General features: G+C 40.9%; 1 protein-coding gene across 15 annotated transcripts in view; it reads right to left on the reverse strand.

Annotated features, from left to right (window-relative positions):
• Positions 1-20,343, reverse strand: part of LOC143292463 (tuberin-like) — a 51,067-nt gene that overhangs the window by 22,064 nt on the left and 8,660 nt on the right. For all 15 annotated transcript variants that reach the window (XM_076602763.1, XM_076602762.1, XM_076602760.1 and 12 more), the window contains 19 exons: positions 20,097-20,207; positions 19,326-19,405; positions 18,500-18,564; positions 17,516-17,648; positions 16,903-16,951; positions 15,014-15,139; positions 14,032-14,105; positions 13,622-13,748; positions 12,627-12,770; positions 10,783-10,926; positions 9,438-9,541; positions 9,070-9,151; positions 8,302-8,457; positions 7,102-7,236; positions 6,662-6,784; positions 5,099-5,211; positions 3,493-3,610; positions 1,079-1,204; positions 225-365 (listed from right to left, as the gene is read on the reverse strand). In XM_076602763.1, coding sequence (XP_076458878.1) covers positions 225-365; positions 1,079-1,204; positions 3,493-3,610; positions 5,099-5,211; positions 6,662-6,784; positions 7,102-7,236; positions 8,302-8,457; positions 9,070-9,151; positions 9,438-9,541; positions 10,783-10,926; positions 12,627-12,770; positions 13,622-13,748; positions 14,032-14,105; positions 15,014-15,139; positions 16,903-16,951; positions 17,516-17,648; positions 18,500-18,564; positions 19,326-19,405; positions 20,097-20,207 — 2,151 coding nt within the window. The remainder of the gene's footprint in view (positions 1-224; positions 366-1,078; positions 1,205-3,492; positions 3,611-5,098; positions 5,212-6,661; positions 6,785-7,101; positions 7,237-8,301; positions 8,458-9,069; positions 9,152-9,437; positions 9,542-10,782; positions 10,927-12,626; positions 12,771-13,621; positions 13,749-14,031; positions 14,106-15,013; positions 15,140-16,902; positions 16,952-17,515; positions 17,649-18,499; positions 18,565-19,325; positions 19,406-20,096; positions 20,208-20,343) is intronic.

Here is a 20,343-nt window from a genome sequence, read left to right on the forward strand (position 1 = left end):
ATCAGCCTTTGCATCACCACTGTTGTCATCAACAAATTCATCAGCCTTAGCATCACAATTGTTCTGTCATGTCATGTATCTAATTCATCAGCCTTACCATCACTATCATTTTGTCATGTCATACAACTAATTCAACAGCATTACTATTACTATCATTGATATGCACGGACAGACAGGCACACAGATAACCCCCCACTTTCGCCACACACACAAAGAGGAACAACCTCATGAGTTTTCTGCATGATGGGATGGTAAGCCACCATGGCAGACACCACAGGCAGCACACAGTTGTCATAGTCCGAGATCTTGAAGCCATCTGGCACACGCTGCAACTTACGCATCAAACCCTGGTTCCTCTGGCTCACCTGTCGACATGGCAGTCCACAATAAACATACACAAAAGCCTAGAGTACCACACTCTAACTCTAACTGAATGGACACTTTAAAACATCTTTTGCACAACTAACATGGCACACATATTACCACAGAATATGGAACATAAATGACAAGATATGACTCATTGTGCAAAAACAAAAAATCCATGTGGTATACACAACTATCAAAGCACCCCCCACACCTCCCCCAACACCCACAAACACACACATACATACAGACATACAGAGTTCATCATGGTACACACATGTACACATGTCACTGTATGACTTACCATAAATCACATGAAATGGCACACACGCCAATTTGCTATATTACCTACAACATTTTTCTAGTGCAAAAGCAAATGTTTTTCATGGCACTATGATTTACCAAGACAAACACATCGATTCACCATGCATACAATATTCATAGAAAAGGCCTGTGCACTAATACTAACGACTTTCTATCAATATTGCAATTATTCCGGTCATGAAATAAGCAGACAGATACACAAAGAAATAAACAAAACAACATTCATAGACTGAAACCCACATTACACTCACCTACACATATCCATCACACTGTACGCATCACACCATACACACCCACACAGAGCACGTAAGCATGCACACACACATATGTACACACATACACACTCACACACAGGTTACACACTCACACACACAAATTCAGAATGACATACCATAGTACAGAGCTGTACACAGAGGGCGATGACATTCGATGCGTGTGCTGACGACACCAGCGTCTTGTTCTCCAGAAGTGATGGCAGACCTGTCAGCAATGTCTTCAGCACCGGCCAGTCCACCTCCTATAGTCACATTTTTTATTAAAGTATATATATATATATATATATATATATATATATATATATGTATGTATGTATATATACGTATGTATATATATATATATATATGTATATATTATAAATATATTTGTATGTGCGTGACGGGTGCAACAGCTGAGTGGTTAAAGCGTTGGACTTTTAATCTGAAGGTCCCGGGTTTGAATCTTGGTAATGGCGCGCGGTGGGTAAAGGGTGGAGATTTTTGCAATCTCCCAGGTCAACGTATGTGCAGACCTGTTTGTGCCTGAACCCCCTACGTGTGTATATGCAAGCAGAAGATCAAATATGCAGATTAAAGATCCTGTAATCCATGTCAGCATTCGGTGGGTTATGGAAACAAAACCATACCCAGCATGCACACCCCTGAAACGGAGCATGGCAGGGTAAAAATGGTCATACACGTGAAAGCCAACTCATGTATATACGAGTGAAAGTGGGAGTTGCAGCCCACGAACGAAGAAGTAGTATGTGCATGCCTGCTGTCACATGTTCATGCAAGTATGAAAATATATTTGTGCATGCATATGGCATGTTTGCAGAACAGACTGCCACTCCAGTGTTACCCTTTACACCCACATCCGAAACTATCAATCACCACTAAGAGTGCAACTCCATAGTCTCCCAGGACTGATGGATGCATATCCATCCTTATATATTCATGTGTGCACATGTGTGACACATGTAAGGGTATGTGTTAGTGCATGCCAGTGTGTGTTGCAGGAATATGTACCTGTGTGGGAAGAAGAGTGAGTGGGGCAGGAAAGTGAGAAATGGAAAGGGAAAGAGGAACATACTGCTGTCACAATCACATCTCTTCAATTAGGGGATTTGAGTTAGTTGAGAGTTATGCCTATAGCTCCGCTCGGGAACAAAGGGCCGCAACAGCACTCCTCCAACGGACACGGTTTGGGGCGATCCTCTTTATCTGGGCCCACGTCATTCCGGCTGCCTTCACTTCAGTGTCCGTACTTCTTCTCCAAGTCTGCCTGGGTCTGCCAACTTTGCGTTTGCCTTGGGGTTTCCAGTCAAGTGCCTGGCGAGTGATGTTGAGTGGTGACTTGCGCAACGTGTGGCCTATCCACCCCCACTTTCTCTTTTTGATTTCTTCTTCTATGGGTGCTTGTTTGGTTCTGTCCCAGAGGTCTTCATTTGAGATGATTTCAGGCCACCTGATGTTCAGGATGTTCAGGATTAGGGGATTAAACCAGACCAATTTCAAATTGCATTCTGCATACACATACATACAAGCACACACACACTCATTTGCATGCGTGCACACAGATATACACACGTATGAACACATTCACACGCATACACACAATATAGCATACTTTTCAGCCTACAAGGACCTGCAGCACATAAGGCGCACCCCCTAAATTTAAAGAAAAAAATTATTTTGGATACATGTAAGGCGCACACATCCAATAAACTGCATCTGCCGTAAAGTGAAAGTCCTCCATCATGGCTCTGCTAGCAGCAGATCTTGTTTTCTGAATCTTCAGAAAACTGGACTGAAAACTGACTTGTTTTTGTCTGCTTGTTGACTCAGCTCTGTAGCCCCATTCACCTGCTCTGTTATCTGCTGCTTTTTTTTAACACTTTTTTTTTTTACAAATACAATTTTACAGCGTCAGTCAAATGTACACTGTTGTAAAGCCACAGTTCACTAACTTATTCAATCAGAATTAATCTGCAAGTCCTGCTTTCAGTTCTGTCCAATTTGCTTTATGTTCTGCTTTGAAAAATGATCAGTTCACCTCTGATTTCTCTATTTTCACACCACAAATTTATCCCCAACCCAGACTGCTCTTTTTTCATGGCCTAAGATCAAACTGTGATCACATTCACTTGAAACTTGGTGTAATATGTGATTTGGTTTCAATTTGATATAATGGTGAACACAAACCATATTCAATTGAACAGTGGTAAAACTGAAGTGTTGCTGTTCAGCGCGATCGTGTGCGTTTATTGTGATCAACAATGTTGTCATATATTGAATTTGTTGTGACTGGTAGCACCAAGTGTCAGTCAGAATTTAGTTTTCAGACACAGATAGGGCATACACAGCTAACAAAACGCAAGGGTCAGATTTGAGTTAAAAAAAAGAAAAAAAAGTTGCGCCTCATCGGCCAAAAAGTATGGTAAATTTCTAACATCACTCAAAGTGAAAGATGTTAAATTAAAGAAAGAGCACACACAGATATCACTGGAAACAGAGGATTCCCGATGATGCCAGTCAACTCTATGCCCACCTTTTTCAGACACTGCTGGAAGATCTCCAGGACAGCAGAGTAGTCAACAGCAGTGAACATGGCACAGGCAGGACTGTTTGGAACCACTGGGCTGCTGGCCACCTGGACGTTCACTTGGCTGTAACCACACACCACCTAGTTCACCTCTAGGTAATACACAGCAGATCATAACATGATCACCTTGCTGCAATGCAGCAAAGTGTTATGTACAACCTCAGTGTCATATGCAACCTCTATTTATTGTAACCACTGGAAGAATGTTACATGTCCTTATATTTCATTGTAACAGTAGGCAGCTATGTTATACAGCTCAATGCGCCACACAGTGAAGTGTTGTATGCACCCGATTGTAGCATACACCAAACTGCTTGTCTTCTAAATCAAAGTAGCCCAGCAAGTAATGCATATACTTCTTCCTCTTGGTAACTCATAGCAGTGTCACATGCCCTTCTATCTCATGGTAACACACCGCAAATTGTCAGATTCACTTCTAACTCATGACAACGCATGGCAAAGTGTCACATGCACTTCTATCTCATGGTAACACACGGCAAATTGTCAGATTCACTTCTGACTCATGACAACACAAGAAAAAGTGTCGCATGCACTTCTATCTCATGGTAACACACCGCAAATTGTCAGATTCACTTCTAACTCATGACAACACATGACAAAGTGTTGCATGCACTTCTACTTCCCCAGCATTGCTACCTCACTCATGCTGTCAATCTCTGTCATCAGTTCCTGTTCAGGTGCAATGTCTGCATGGTGTACTTGAGAAAAGTGTACCCATCATATTACGGATACACAAACATACACCCTGAATCGTGCAGACCCATCACACCCATGTATGTTCACATATGGACACACACACATATACACTGACTCATGCACACCCATGTATGTTCACACTTGAACACACACACATACACACCACACACATATATGCACACAAACACACATCAAAGTACAGATATGAGGACGCAGTCACCTTGTTGTACAGAGGACATTGGGGCTACACATACATGCATACAAACACATATCAATGCACAATTATGAGATGCAGAAACCTAGTTGTTCAGAGGACACAGGGGCTACACATATGTGCACACAAACACACATCAATGTACAGATATGAGGACACAGTGATCCGGTTGTGCAGAGGACACTGGGGCTACACATACATGCACACAAACATCAATGTACAGATATGAGGACGCAGTGATCTAGTTGTACAGAGGACATTGGGGCTACACATACATGCACACAAACATCAATGTACAGATATGAGGACACAGTGATCTAGTTGTACAGAGGACACTGGGGCTACACATACATGCACACAAACATCAATGTACAGATATGAGGACACAGTGATCTAGTTGTGCAGAGGACATTGGGGCTACACATACATGCACACAAACATCAATGTACAGATATGAGGACACAGTGATCTAGTTGTGCAGAGGACATTGGGGCTACACATACATGCACACAAACATCAATGTACAGATATGAGGACGCAGTCACCTCGTTGTACAGAGGACGTAGGGGCTACACATACATGCACACAAACATCAATGTACAGATATGAGGACGCAGTCACCTCGTTGTACAGAGGACGTAGGGGCTGAAGCTGGACCCGGTGACCCCACACCGGTTCAACAAACCCACTCTGTGCTTGCTGTCAGAGCGCAGCTGTAGCAGCAACTCCAGACCCTGCACACAAATCATCACAACATTTCGCTTCATGCTGGACTGGGTGAAGAATGAGTTATCTGAATATGATTTTGTTCCTTTCTTTCTTTTCTCCCGATTTTTACTGCCTCATCATGCGCAGTTTCAGTGGCATTACCTCCATGCCGCTCAACACGAATCCACCTGACTCATGCAGCAAACAGCTACTGCAGTTTTCACCTCTACTCAAAGCAATGTCATGCACCATCATGATGAAAAATGGTTAGCACTCCCCATTAGACTGTGTATGATGATTTTCTGGAATCTTCCTTTAAAATTTTTTTTTAATGACCTATGCTTGTAAAACGTTTTTGATAATCACCTTGTCTCAGTAGTATATGCGCATGTGTGCATGTGCATATGCATGTGCATATATGTGTGTGTGTCTTTGTGTATATGCATGAGAGACACAGGATGTGTGTGTGTGTGTGTGTGTGTGTGTGTGTGTGTGAGAGTGTGAGAGTGTGTGAGGTGCGTGTTTGTGTGAGATAAAACTTCAATACTGGCATTTTCGCTGTAACTGCAAGTAGTGCAGGAACAAAAACTGTTCAGTCATGTCCTTTGTGAACATTTGGCAAGATAGAGTGAAAGATCAAATGTCAATCTCTCAGCACTTTGCACAATACAAAATGCTTGTAGACATGACAGAGTTTGCATCATGTGTCCATCTCTTTGCACTTAGCACAATACATAATGCTTCTAGACATGACAGAGTTTGCATCATGTGTCCAATTTTCACAAATTTCTAGAGCATTATCTCTGAAAGCAGATTAAATCCTCCCCACTTAGAACACAACCTTTAACAATTTTTTTTTTTTATTGAACCCTATGAACACTGACAGAAACAAAAAAATATATAAGACTTTCTACTTGCATGCATGCTTTCTGTATATATTTCTAACAGTGGAAACTCTTCATAATAAAAGTCTGCGCTAGTGGGTCACGGTTAAGTATGTGTAATTAAACACAAGTTTGGAGAAAAAGAACAAAATAAACAAATTCAAATAATGAAAAAATAAACAGTTAATCTCCTTTTGGTTGCCATGTAAAATATAAGAATTTTCATCTCTGGATGTCACTTCCAGATCAAAGGATATAGGGGTAGCAAAGTTAAATGGGATCTTTGTGTTCAGTAAACAAAATGGGTTCTCTGTGTTCAGTAAAGAAAATGTGTTCTCTGTGGTCAGTAAACAAAATGGTTTCTCTGTGGTGAGTAAGCAAAATGGGTTCTCTGTGGTCAGTAAACAAAATAGATTCTCTGTGTTCAATAAACAAATGGGTTCTCTATGTTCAGTAAACAAATGGGTTCTCTGCGTTCAGTAAACAAATGGGTTCTCTGTGTTCAGTGAACAAAGTATAGGAGCCAGCTCAACCTAAACACACCAACGGCCAACAAGCATAATGAGGCGGAGAGAAGCAGAGGGGTACTCACAGCTTTCCTCATGGTGGCGGCTGTGGAAGTATCGTAACCCTGTGCGTACTGTGCCTGCATGTGGCCGATGATCAGGTTGTACAGACGCTGGGCATGACTGGGGGGAGCTGTGTACAGCTTGTGCTGAAACGTGTACAGCTCTCCACGTCAAACGTTCACTGTGCTTATACACTGTCAACATCACAATACATTCGCATGTGCTCTCTCACACATGCTGCACTTACATACATAAGCAAGCATGAACACACACACACGCACATGCTGACACTAATTCACATGTAAATACATGTAATCATGTGTCAACATGCTCTAAAGTAATCTGGCAGTAATACCAGCGAGATGTCACAGAGATGTGTCAGAATAAAGAAAAACACACTCTTGTACATGTACAAACAAAAGGCTCACACAAAACTGAAATATATGAAAGAAGATAATCCTACCTTAAAAGCCTCGATGACTTTGAAAAAAGCAACCTTGACATCTTCCAGATTATGCTCTTCACCAGTGGTAAAGATGGTCTCCCCATCTGATCCAAACTGTGTTCGCAACTGAACATGCAGAGGTTTGCGGATGATCTGAAACATTCACAATCACAACAATACAGGCTTAGGGTCACATGGATTAGTGGGGGTCCAGATTACATGCTTACTGTCGTTTCATTCTATGCAAACTCTTGTCAGTTGAACAGGAGGTAAACTGCAACACTATAGCATGTACACACATTACAGTTTTTGGACAAGGTTACTTCCCTTGTCATTCTCCAGTGTTTCCATGGACCCCAAAGACAGGGTAAATGGTCACAAGTTTTAAAGGCAGGCGAGCAAAGAAAGACACAAACTTAATTCACCACAGAGTCTACTCCTGTCATTCTCATCAACTTCCATCTCAGTCTTTTCAGCCAGGTAAAAGCAAGGAGTGAAACAAAACAAAACAAAAGTAAAAGTGGATTGACAGCACAGTCAGACTGTACTGGACACAATGCCCTTTTCACCATTTCCTTTAACTCTCTCCATATGAACAGCGAAAGAGACGACGTTAACAGCGTTTCATCCCAATTACCGTCATCAAAATATTGCAAGCGGAACGCTCTTATACTGAAGAGGTGAATGTTGACAAAGAATACCACAGTTCTGACGACGGAAGCTAAAGGTTGGGTCATTCAGACACCCACTGGACATCCGAGGGGTCTGTGTAGAGGAGAAGAGAGGACTGGCCGTACTGAGTGAGTTAAAGCTCTGCTCTCCCCACTCTCGTCTTTTCATGTGCTATGTTTATTATCAACCACTGTGAAGTGGAGGACAGCAAAGAACAGAAAAACGGGATTTTTTTTCTTCGATACACTTGTACACATTTATTTTCCCTTACCAATTTGCTAATTATTCTCTGTGACCATGATGTGTAGATGAACTTAAACCTCCATGCTGTATACTGTTTACTGCAGGTAGCTTGAACTGAAGTAGCACAAAAGTAGCCAATTATGATCAAAGCAATATTTCTGCATGTTCTGCGATGCTAAACGATGGAACAGAATTGTGCATCATTAAGAGAGATCACAACAGGTAAATTTGAAAATCTCCCATATACAAAGAAACAAAAGTATGCACTCACAAACACGCACACTTCAAACATCCATTACACACCTTTTCCAAAATACTGATGAGGTCAAAAAACTCATCCTTGGAACAGCCCTGTGCCATGCTGATGATAATCTCCACCACCATTTTGCGCACCTCCACATCTGGATCCGCATCAATGTGGGAGAAATGTGGGATCATCAACTTGTCAATCAAGTCCACCTGAAAAAGGCAACAATGCAAAGCATTTCTATGTTCTGCACTGAATACCTATAAGTTAGTCATGGACTAGCACTCAAAAACAAAACACTGGAGAATACTGTGCTTCAAACATCTGAGGTCTGAAAACAGGTAGGACTATCACAGTTTTGACAATCACATAACCAACTGTTGCAACTCTAGTAAAAGGACAAGAATGCATTAACAATATTTTTCTTTGTGATTCATAACAACTGCACGCTTTTTCTTCGTGGCTTCACATAAAACCGACAGCAGATTTTATCTTTTCCATTTTCTTCCTGCTTTTTCTGTCTCCTTTTTTTGGTTGTCTGTCTACCATTTGATGATACTGATCAGAAAGAAACCATGAAAACTGTTTGACTGGACAAAAATAGATAATAATTCAATCTAAGTGATCACATCATAGATGTGACAGAAAGAAACTAACTATAAAGCTGGCACATAGCAGAATCACAAATCTGCAAAGGCTGCTTGCTTGACATGAAAAACACACAAATATGTGCCTTTCGATTGTAAAATAACACACATGTACTGTGGGTGCCTTTGTTACATAATACACATATACTGTGGACATTCAACACATCCAGGCCTCACCTCATACACATGTTTATTCACGCCGACTATGAAACTGAGAACTCCCAACGCCTTTTTCCGCACCTCTGTCCTGGTGTCTTGTCTGGGCCAACAGAAGAACACTTTCATTAGTTTCCCCTTCACCTCTCTTCTCTCTTACAGGATTAATATTCAGAGATGTTTTTTTTCTGAAACAGTTGACATGAGTAAGATGTATCAATTGACAAGAGAAATCTTCAAGAGCTCACCAGTGTGAAAACTGGTTGATTTTTCCAAGTGAGGAGAAAGTTAGAATGAGAAAGCAGACAACTTTAATAAATTCCACACAGAATGGGACATGCCTTGCCTCCGCTGTTTGCAAACAGTGAACAAGTATGTAATGGGTTTACCTGTAAAACTTGTCCAGTAGCTGGTGCAGGTTCTGAAGCCATTTGTCACGGCCTGGATGGATCGCTTGCTGATGGTACAGAATCAACTTGCACACTGACTCTATCTGCAACAGTGACATCACAGCTTTATCCTTCACTCTTTTCTCATTGTTTCCTTTCACCTGGTTACAGCATTTTTACAAATCACTATTCACAGTTTGGTTTTCTTTTTGTAATGTACAGTGGTCATCATCAACTTGGACACTAACTGGGAAGATACTCATAGCTGTTTAACCTTACTCTTCCTTTCCGCTGCTAATATTCTATCAGCTTACAAATCAGTTTAAGGAATAATACAGCCCAATGCTTACAGTCAATTTACAAAGTTTTCAGCTCGCAGTTATCAACAAATATCAGCTGCTTTCAACCCTATTAAGAAAGTGTACCTCTGGGAACCCTATGTACTTTAGAAGTAGTAGTGAATTAGTGCATTACAAGTCATTAGAAACATTACAGCAATCATAAACATCACTATCAGCATCAATGACAATATTTTCTAAGCATCATCATCACCAATGTCACAAACATCTCTAAACATGAATACAAAAATTATTTTTAAGTTATTTTTTTATGGTTCCCTTCATAGATTCTAATTTGTTCTATGCATTGTACTCATCCATCTGTCTCCTGAAAATGTATCCAGTATTAAACAAAAGAAGAATAGTTCACATACAAACAGAAAATGTGTTGTTCAATTTCACAGCAGACTGAATTTTAGACAATCACTTTGATGTAATGATCTATAAAGAAAGAATTCTGTGTATAACATAAAACATTTAGTCAACAATCACTTTGATGTGATGATCTATAGATATAGAATTCTGGGTGTAACTTTATAACATAAAACATTTTGTCTGATGCAGTGTTATATTATACCGAAAGAATACAAGTCTTTCTGTCAGAGAAATGAAAACAACACCTTTTCTTGAATCTGTCACTTCTTTTTGAAAAGTGTGCTAAATATATGTACTTCAGAACAGTTCTAAATAAACGTTAAATCTCATATTTTTCTTCTTTTCCAGCATGAACATAAGTTGTCACCTGTCATTCTAAAAGAAATACTACTTCCAATGACTTGAAGTGAGTATCATTACGCTGCATGTGGGTTTTAACTGTGGAAAGTAGGAGACAGTAATTTATTGGGGGCTCTGATAGAATGATGCTGGATGGAATATGGGAAAGCTTAGACACAAACCAGTCATTTCAGTATGCACATTTCACACAAGCATGTATACACACATAAGCACACCATACTATTCAACCAGACTAAAAAATAAGTAAAGAAAAACCATGCTAAAAAATATACCGGACGCTGGCCAGCACAGGTTTCCACGATGGAGAAAACTCGCCCCGTTGGCCCCAGGAAGTGTCCGCGGTGAAGCAGGGCTTCTATCTCTGTCAAAATGTCATGCACTGTGGCGCTCACACGGGAATCAAACTCAGGTACAGTCTGAAAATCACAAACACAAAGGAAATTTTGTTCCCACCACAGAAAAAAAAGAATGTAGTGGAAATCAATACTACCTATATTAAAAATGTTTTTCAAAGTATTTACCTACTTTGGGATATCCAAAACATTTTGATCTCAGAAGTAACCTTGTCCTGATTTTGAAAATAAGTGCTCAGGGACTGTGATTTGCTTCCCATCAGACAAACTGAATGTGATCATGGATTCACTTCACAAGAAAAAGCCACTCGTTCCAGGCTTTGTGGAACAAGTGGGCCACCCTGCATAACAGCTCTTTCTTTTTATCCAGGGAGATACTGATCATCATGTTTGTTGATCAAACAATTGAATAATTAAAGGCAGGAAAGGAAAAAATCAAAGAAAGGAAATTTCCCTTGACAAAATGTATTTTTCTGAGTACTTTATTTCCTTTAAAGATACCCTCCTTCTGCCCCTGATCTTCCTGTAGACCAGAATGGAGAATACCAACTCAAAACAGGCATGTGGTCACAAAAAATGAAGTTAGCCGGTTGTCAGATAACTCACAACACCATGACTTGGCACCACTTTCAGATTCTGGACAAAGTCAGTTCCCTTAACCCACAAAGTGCTGGATATAATAAAACATACATACAGAAATCATGCTTAAAACAAAGGGATAGTTTGCCTCCGCTACCTGTGCTCTGGTTTGGGGCATTTGTATACTTATCAGTAAGAATAAATAGGCAAACCTATACATTTTTGGAAAGTAGAGTGAATGACAAATCAGATAAAAGTAAGAAAAAAGCTGTACCTTGTATGTAGTTGAATATAATCAACAAATTTTGCACACTTATTTTCAAAAAACGTCAACCACAATGTTTATAGGTATTTTCACATCTTTTACAGAGTCAAAATCTCAAAATTGGCATTAAACTATACAAAAAAATGTTCTGGCTGCAGAATCATGATTTTAACTGAAACAATGAAATTATAAGTACTGTATTCTTTGTCGGAGACACGCCCACTGACGCCACGTGCACACACATCTACAATACTTTATGCAAAAACTGAAATAAATGTGTTTTTTTTAGCTCATGTTGCTTTCAAAAGCAGCAAGAATGCTTAAAATCAAAATAATTCCCAGGAGTTCGCAACAGATCCATGCCTAACCCACTTTTCCACCCCTCCCCACCCCCATCACCCACCCCCCTGTTTTTGTAGCTGGAGACACAAAACTGAATGAACAACAAGCAAGCCAGCATGCCCAAGTGTCAAAATAACAAAGCCGTTTTCACCAGAATCCCTGTCAGCAAACGAATCATCACTGGTGACAAGGTCACTTATTTCCTGAGCTTTGTCAACCTCAGTGTCACTCTTTGTTTTAAAAAAATATGGAGATCTGGACTTGTAAACTCGGTCAAAGTTTGTGCAAACACAAGCAGGGAGGCAGTAACACCAGAACGAGGCAATTTTACGAAGGCTACCGAGTATAGCCGAACGATTTCGGACCTTATGTAAACAGAGCCACGATCGTGGCCCATTACAGGGAAAGCCATGATCGTGGCTCATCGCGCTCTCCAGGTTAATGCTCAAGTGCTTGGATGAAGAACAGAAGCAGGTGATACGATAACATACACTAAAGTCAGGTAAGCACTCAAGAGGAACAAATTCTAACAGGGGGAAAACTATTTTAAGCCCTGACTGCTGCCATGGGTACCCACCTCACACTGATGGAGGAGTTTTTGCAGGATGTCCAGGATGGTCTCCCAGGAGTTGTGCAGCAGTTCTTTGCCAAACTTGTTGACCAGACGCTGAAGGGTCAGCACCACTTCGTAGGCAATCAGAGGACTGTTGAAGGCCAGCACCTGTCAACACCCTTCCCTGTCATCTTTGCTGTCTGTTACACAGTCAGTACTTGTCTCTGCTGAAATACTGTGCATAATACATATATCATTTGCGCATTTGGGAATACTCCTCTTTGCACTGGATACATGTCCTTGTCACAAGTGACACTGAACTCACCTGTTGTTGGCTGTTTTTTTTTCCTGCCCCATCATCTGCATCATTTCGGTGACATGACCCTCGTTTCAGTCATCCCCAACTACCATACATACACTGCCACACATGGGCTCCTTCTGTTGCTGGAGGTCTTCTAAAAACTATCATCTCATGTCACCATAACGCCACACAAAGAGAGACCCTGAACTGCTGCTGGGTCACTATGGCAAGGTTCAGGAGTGTCTGTTCTGATTCAGTGTATACAGGATACCAACCTTTTATGGCCTCTACTGATGGATGGATGGATGGATGGATATATGTGTGTGTGTGTGTGTGTGTGTGTGTGTGTCTGTGTATTTGTGTATGTGTTTGTGTGTGTGTGCTCATGCATGTGTGTACACAGACATGTGCATTCATGTGTGTGTGTGTGTGTGTGTGTGTTTTGGTTAGGACACATGTATGCACCTTCATGCATTTAACTGCAGATCAGATTTTTCAATTCAGCAGTTGCCCAAATACCAAGGCTCAACTCTATCAAAACATAAGGTATAAAGCCACAACAGTCCACACACCCACACACACAAAGATGTGAGGCATAAAAAGGTCTGTGTTGTAATGTTATATTTCATCACAAACAGGTGTAACACTGTACACACACACACAACCACACACTCATACACACACACACACACAACCACAGACACACACACAGACAGACCTGATAAAAAGACGGGAGCACAGAGGAAGGGCTGTGCTGCAGGGTGGCAATACGGCGTGACCCCCACAGAGCCATCCCCATTGTGAACACTGCCCCACGGAGCATGAGGAAGTCTGGACTGTGTTGTCTGCACCATCAACATCACATTCGTCACTCACATCAGCATTATAATCAGCAGTATCACCTGTGTCACTATTACTACTGTCATCACATTTATTGCAACCCTGGTCAAAAATATGCAATTTGATGTATCAAAAAGTTCAGTGTGTGATTCTGGATCATAAGCACACCACATAAAATCACATGCTAGTCCATTACTCCAGTGCAAGCATCGCAAACAGACTTCAGTATAAGCCTGTTCAGAATGATCAGTTATATAACAAGCCACAAGGTCCAGAAAGCCGACTCACCTGTCTTGCATCATACAACATAGTGTGTAGATGGTCTTGTGGCCAAGGTGTGTTCCCAGTAGTTTCCTCATCAGCTGCAAACATAAATGTCAGGCCATGTTATATTTCAGAGTTCTCTTTCAGGTAGGCCTCTTCCTCTTTCAAGCCCAGAATAACAGGTATCCTAATCTCCAAAGGTTGTGGTTGTTTTTTGTTTTTTTTTAGAGAAGGCTCATTCATTCTTTTTTTAATGCTGCAAGAAGACTCTCTTTTTCTAAAACCTATTTTGTATGTATCTTATTTTTTCCTCAGTTAATCTCTTTGTCCCTCATTTTGTGTTGTTTTGTTCTTTTTCTTGTTTAGCCCTTATGTGCTACTCTGACATGTGAGTATCAATTTCTGACAGAAATGGATGAAGCAAAAGAGCAGAATGGAAAGGTGGACAAGGAAACAGGAGACAGAAAAAGTGTAAGTGTGAGGAGGGGCAGATGGTAAGCATGTGCATGCAGGTGTAATTATTAATCTGATTATGACTACCACAATGTGAGAAAGAAAGATCAAGAGTTGGTGTTCCGCATCAACTATTCTTCAACCATGGACACAGAATAACCATCCATTGCTACACAAAATCAGAAAAGGACAGCACCACTCTTCCACCAAACTCCCAGCAGTGGTCACAGAACAACAATCCTCAGCTCAAGAAAGAAATGTAGCCCACCACGTAAGTAAGTGTCCATGGATTATTAAGAGGAAAATAAATGGAAGTACCCCTCTACAACTCCCCTCTCTTTAAAAAAGAAATACTACACGCCAAACCAAGCTCCCATGGCAATGACGCAACATACAAGCAGCCACAGACAAACTAAGTGAACGATAAGAACAGCAGAAAGATACCCCTTCCCCCAACCCCCTCCTCCAAAGAACCCTCTCCCTGCCACAGCCAGCCACTGATTACCACACGATGAAGATAAGAACATCAGCTATCCTCCTCCGGACCACCCACCTCCCAGCTGTGGTCGCAGAAGCGTGGCTTGTTGATGATGTGGCAGAGGGCAGCCACCAGGTAGTGCAGACAGCCGGGGGGCAGGAAGCTGTAGCAGATCACTGCATCCATGGCCTGCAGGCACAGCTGTCACACACACCATACCACAACTATAATCACACACACCATACCACAGCTATAATCACTCACACCATACCACAGCTATAATCAGACACACCATACCACAGCTATAATCACACTCACTATACCACAGCTATAATCAGACACACCATACCACAGCTATAATGACACACACCATACCACAACTATAATCACACACACCATACCACAGCTATAATCACTCACACCATACCACAGCTATAATCACTCACACCATACCACAGCTATAATCAGACACACCATACCACAGCTATAATCCACAGCTATAATCAGACACACCATACCACAACTATAATCACACATACCATACCACAACTATAATCAGACACACCATACCACAACTATAATCACACACACCATACCACAGCTATAATCACTCACACCATACCACAGCTATAATCAGACACACCATACCACAGCTATAATCCACAGCTATAATCAGACACACCATACCACAGCTATAATCAGACACATCATACCACAACTATAATCACACACACCATACCACAACTATAATCAGACACACCATACCACATCTATAATCACACACACCATACCACAACTATAATCAGACACACCATACCACAACTATAATCACACACACCATACCGCAGCTATAATCAGACACACCATACCACAGCTATAATCAGACACACCATACCACAGCTATAATCAGACACACCATACCACAGCTATAATCAGACACACCATACCACAGCTGTTTCACACTCACCATACCACAGCTATAATCAGACACACCATACCACAGCTGTATCACACTCACCATACCACAGCTATAATCAGACACACCATACCACAGCTGTATCACACACTCACCATACCACAGCTATAATCAGACACACCATACCACAGCTGTATCACACTCACCATACCACAGCTATAATCAGACACACCATACCACAGCTTTATCACACTCACCATACCACAGCTATAATCAGACACACCATACCACAGCTGTTTCACACTCACCATACCACAGCTATAATCAGACACACCATACCACAGCTATAATCAGACACACCATACCACAGCTGTATCACACTCACCATACCACAGCTATAATCAGACTCACCATACCACAGCTGTTTCACACTCACCATACCACAGCTATAATCAGACACACCATACCACAGCTGTTTCACACTCACCATACCACAGCTATAATCAGACACACCATACCACAGCTGTTTCACACTCACCATACCACAGCTATAATCAGACACACCATACCACAGCTATCACATCACTGGTCATTCCTCGCTCATGTTAAACTCCATCTTCCACAAACCTTTCTTCACTCCGACACATCTGACAGGGCATTTTGAGCCAAAAGAGAATTTTCTGCTTTGGTTGAAGCAGACAATACAGTATTTTGAAGTGAATCTAAATTGAATTGAACTGAAAAAATCCTTCCCTGAAGAATCCGTCATTGCTCTTCCACTGCAGTGGGTCTTTACTGCAGTGGGGATAATCATGGATTGGAAAGGAGGCCATGAACAGATGAACTATCAAGTGGCACATCCTGCAAGACAACCTACATTTGGAGTGGTGGGGTGGATGGGTGGAGGTGCATTTGTTGTTAAGGCTGGCAAAGAGTCTCCTTCTCCAGTCAGTCTCCCTCAAACCTTCCCCCCCAAACTCAACAAACCCTCATGAATGCATGTATACACACACACACACACACTCACGCACACACACTATTGACTCACCTTCATATCTTCATCAGATCGTGTTCTGTTCTGAATCATGCAAGTCTGCCTGTTAGAAACATAAAATAATTCTTTTACCTGTATCAAGCCAACAACAACAACAACAACAAAACCAAACAAACCATAAAGTGACTGCCAAAGTTATCTAACAAAGTACATTGAGCTACTTAATTAACTATTACAGCTGCCAAACAAAAGCTCATAGTGCTGCCTGATTAAATGTTATAACTATCAAAATGCATGTTCTCCATTATCATTACAACCACTGAAAAAAGTGTATGGTGCTTATAAAATAACTGCCACATCTACTGAACAAAACCATAGAGCAGGTCATCTTAATCAACAGCGACTGTTTTAACTATTGAACAGAGTACAGAGTGCTACTTAAACATTATGGCTACTGAAAAAGTACATGGTGCTTATTAATTTACCATCATAGTTACTGAACAAAGTACAAACTGCTTAATTCCCTACTATAGCTATTGAACAAAGTGCAGGGTACTACTTAATTAACTGTAAGTACTTCACATAATACGCAAATTTATCAATCCACAAGAAATATTTTCCCCCAACATTCATGTGTACAATGCCAAAACCTCTTAAAGATACTCACTGAACAAGTCCTGACATGATATCTTCATCTATATAGGCAGCGTTGAACTTGATGACATTAATGAGCAACTGCAGAAATTCTGTAATGACACCAGCTGTCAGAGCGTCAGGCATCAGCTTCAGCAGAAACGGTCCTGTCAACACACACAACCAGCCAATTACAGCACTGTAAATGGTCCTGTCAACACACACAACCAGCCAATTACAGCACTGTAAATGGTCCTGTCAACACACACAACCAGCCAATTACAGCACTGTAAATGGTCCTGTCAACACACAACCAGCCAATTACAGCACTGTAAATGGTCCTGTCAACACACACAACCAGCCAATTACAGCACTGTAAATGGTCCTGTCAACACACACAACCAGCCAATTACAGCACTGTAAATGGTCCTGTCAACACACACACAACCAGCCAATTACAGCACTGTAAATGGTCCTGTCAACACACACACACAACCACCCAATTACAGCATTGTAAATGGTCCTGTCAACACTAATAACAAGCCAATTACAGCACTGTAAATGGTCCTGTCAACACACATAAAACCAGCAAATTACAGCATTGTAAATGGTCCTGTCAACACACATAAAACCAGCAAATTACAGCATTGTAAATGGTCCTGTCAACACACACACAACCAGCCAATCACAGCACTGTAAATGGTCCTGTCAACACTAATAACAAGCCAATTACAGCACTGTAAATGGTCCTGTGAACACACACACAACCAGCTAATCAGCATTCACATACAAACAGCCAGTCACAGCATTGTAAATTGTCCTGTCAACATGCACTTACAGTCAATCACTGTAAATGATCATATTGGTAACATCTTTTTTCTTCTTTTTTTTTTTTTAAAAAAATCCTCTTTATCAAGATTCTGAACATGCACTGGTTGTGTGCGCATTATTCAAGTTGTACATGCATTTCCATATGTTCATTTCATTTCATTTGTTCACTAACCTGCCATGTACCCACCTGTTTCCTCCTCAAAGTCCAAAAGATTTTTTCCTTCATCACTAAGCTTCTTGAACAGATCCAATCTGAGGGAGAAAATTGAACAACAAAACATCAATCAGACAATGGACATCATAAAAGACAAATTTGATATTTTCCGCTGAACATTATCCATCACAAAGGCCTCTATCATCACTTTGGGCCTTCACACAAAGGTGTAATAATAATATTGTCATTATTACCTGTACATATGCTTTCTTACAAATCAATGGATTGAAGAAATCATAGTAAGTCTAGCAGCATCATATGGACAAGGGTGGCAAATGGTATTTTGTCATTAAATCATCTGTTCCGAATCAGGAGAGTTGTCTGTATAATTCATTTGATCATGTCTACTACAGTCTAGCTTGCTGATAATTCGGAACCCACTGAAGATTTGTTTTACAAATATAAAAATTGTAATTGATACTTCCATTCATGGATTATTATTAATAATTGTAAATATTAGTAAGAATTCACCACAAAGAATGTTTATTACCACAAATAATACTAATATTCACATACCTAAAGCACCACATACAGACACAGTTTTTCTATGTTTTTTTGCCTATCACTGTCTCTCCCGCTCTCTCTCACACACACATACCCAGGCATGAACACACACACATGCGCACACCTAAAGCACCACACAGAAACACAGTTTTTTTTTCTATTTCTTTCCTATTACTCTCTCTCCCTCACACACATACACACACATGTATGAAGTAATGAACACACACACGCACACACACACAAATACACATGCATTTACACACACCCACTTTTGTACAGCAAATCTGCCAGCTACCTGAGGTGCAGGTCTTCAGGATGATGCAGTCCAACAATGACGTTGAAGAAATAACCACGCAGCATGCCCAGAAACTTCAGCTGTCAACAAGACACACACATCAGTCAAACTGCTTATGGATAAAAATGCACAGGAGGTAAGGCAAAGAGACATTGTTATTACAGAAGATGTAAAATAAATGAAAAATTCTTACAAAAACAAAACTTTTGTTCTTCAAGAATTAAAAAAAAAAATTTCGTTAAATTGGGGATGCAAGAAATGAACAGACATGATGTGCAGAAACCAGGCCAGGAAGTTATCTGAGATTATGCACTCTTGCCTGGACAGACGCATCCACTGGTTACTTGTTTCAAACACATAAGACCCTCCTAATTAAAAGTTCTTTTTTCACAAAGACCTGCTGACACACGCATGCATGCAGCGACAAACACAAACACTCACTTGACTAAGACCAATATATATCTACATAATTTCAACATTCCAGTTCATTTAGCTAACAGGTTTGAATCAACCGTGCCACAATTTGAAGAAAATTGGGCACACTTACTGCCAATCTTTACATGTCATCATAGTGATGGTGTTAGCACCCCTTCACCTCTGTCCTGAAATGGTTATACCCCCACAATCGAATCACCTGAGGTGGATGTTGACACTAAATTAGAATGTTACCTTAGCCAAGAGAAAGTAAAGGCTTCGATGCTGAATGCACACATCATGCTGCTGATTGCCTCCCCCTACCTACTCCAAATTGTTCATGCATGTCCAGCTTACCTGCCCCTCGATGAGAGCCAGGAGAAAGTGGAGTGCCTGATGACGGGTGTCAATGTCATGTTGCTGTTCCACCAGGTCATATACTGCTTTCCACAATGCTTCAGGGGCATTCTGTGAGATGGGAAATAAAACCACATGTTTACAAAAATGAAGCACATAAGATCTTCTGGATAAAAGCTGTGACCATTTACATTATGTATCCTTCTTCAGGGATCAAAATTCAGCAAAATGACAGCGGCTGTATCAG

Source organism: Babylonia areolata, chromosome 18, assembly GCF_041734735.1.
Source record: "Babylonia areolata isolate BAREFJ2019XMU chromosome 18, ASM4173473v1, whole genome shotgun sequence".
NCBI classification, from domain to species: domain Eukaryota; kingdom Metazoa; phylum Mollusca; class Gastropoda; order Neogastropoda; family Buccinidae; genus Babylonia; species Babylonia areolata.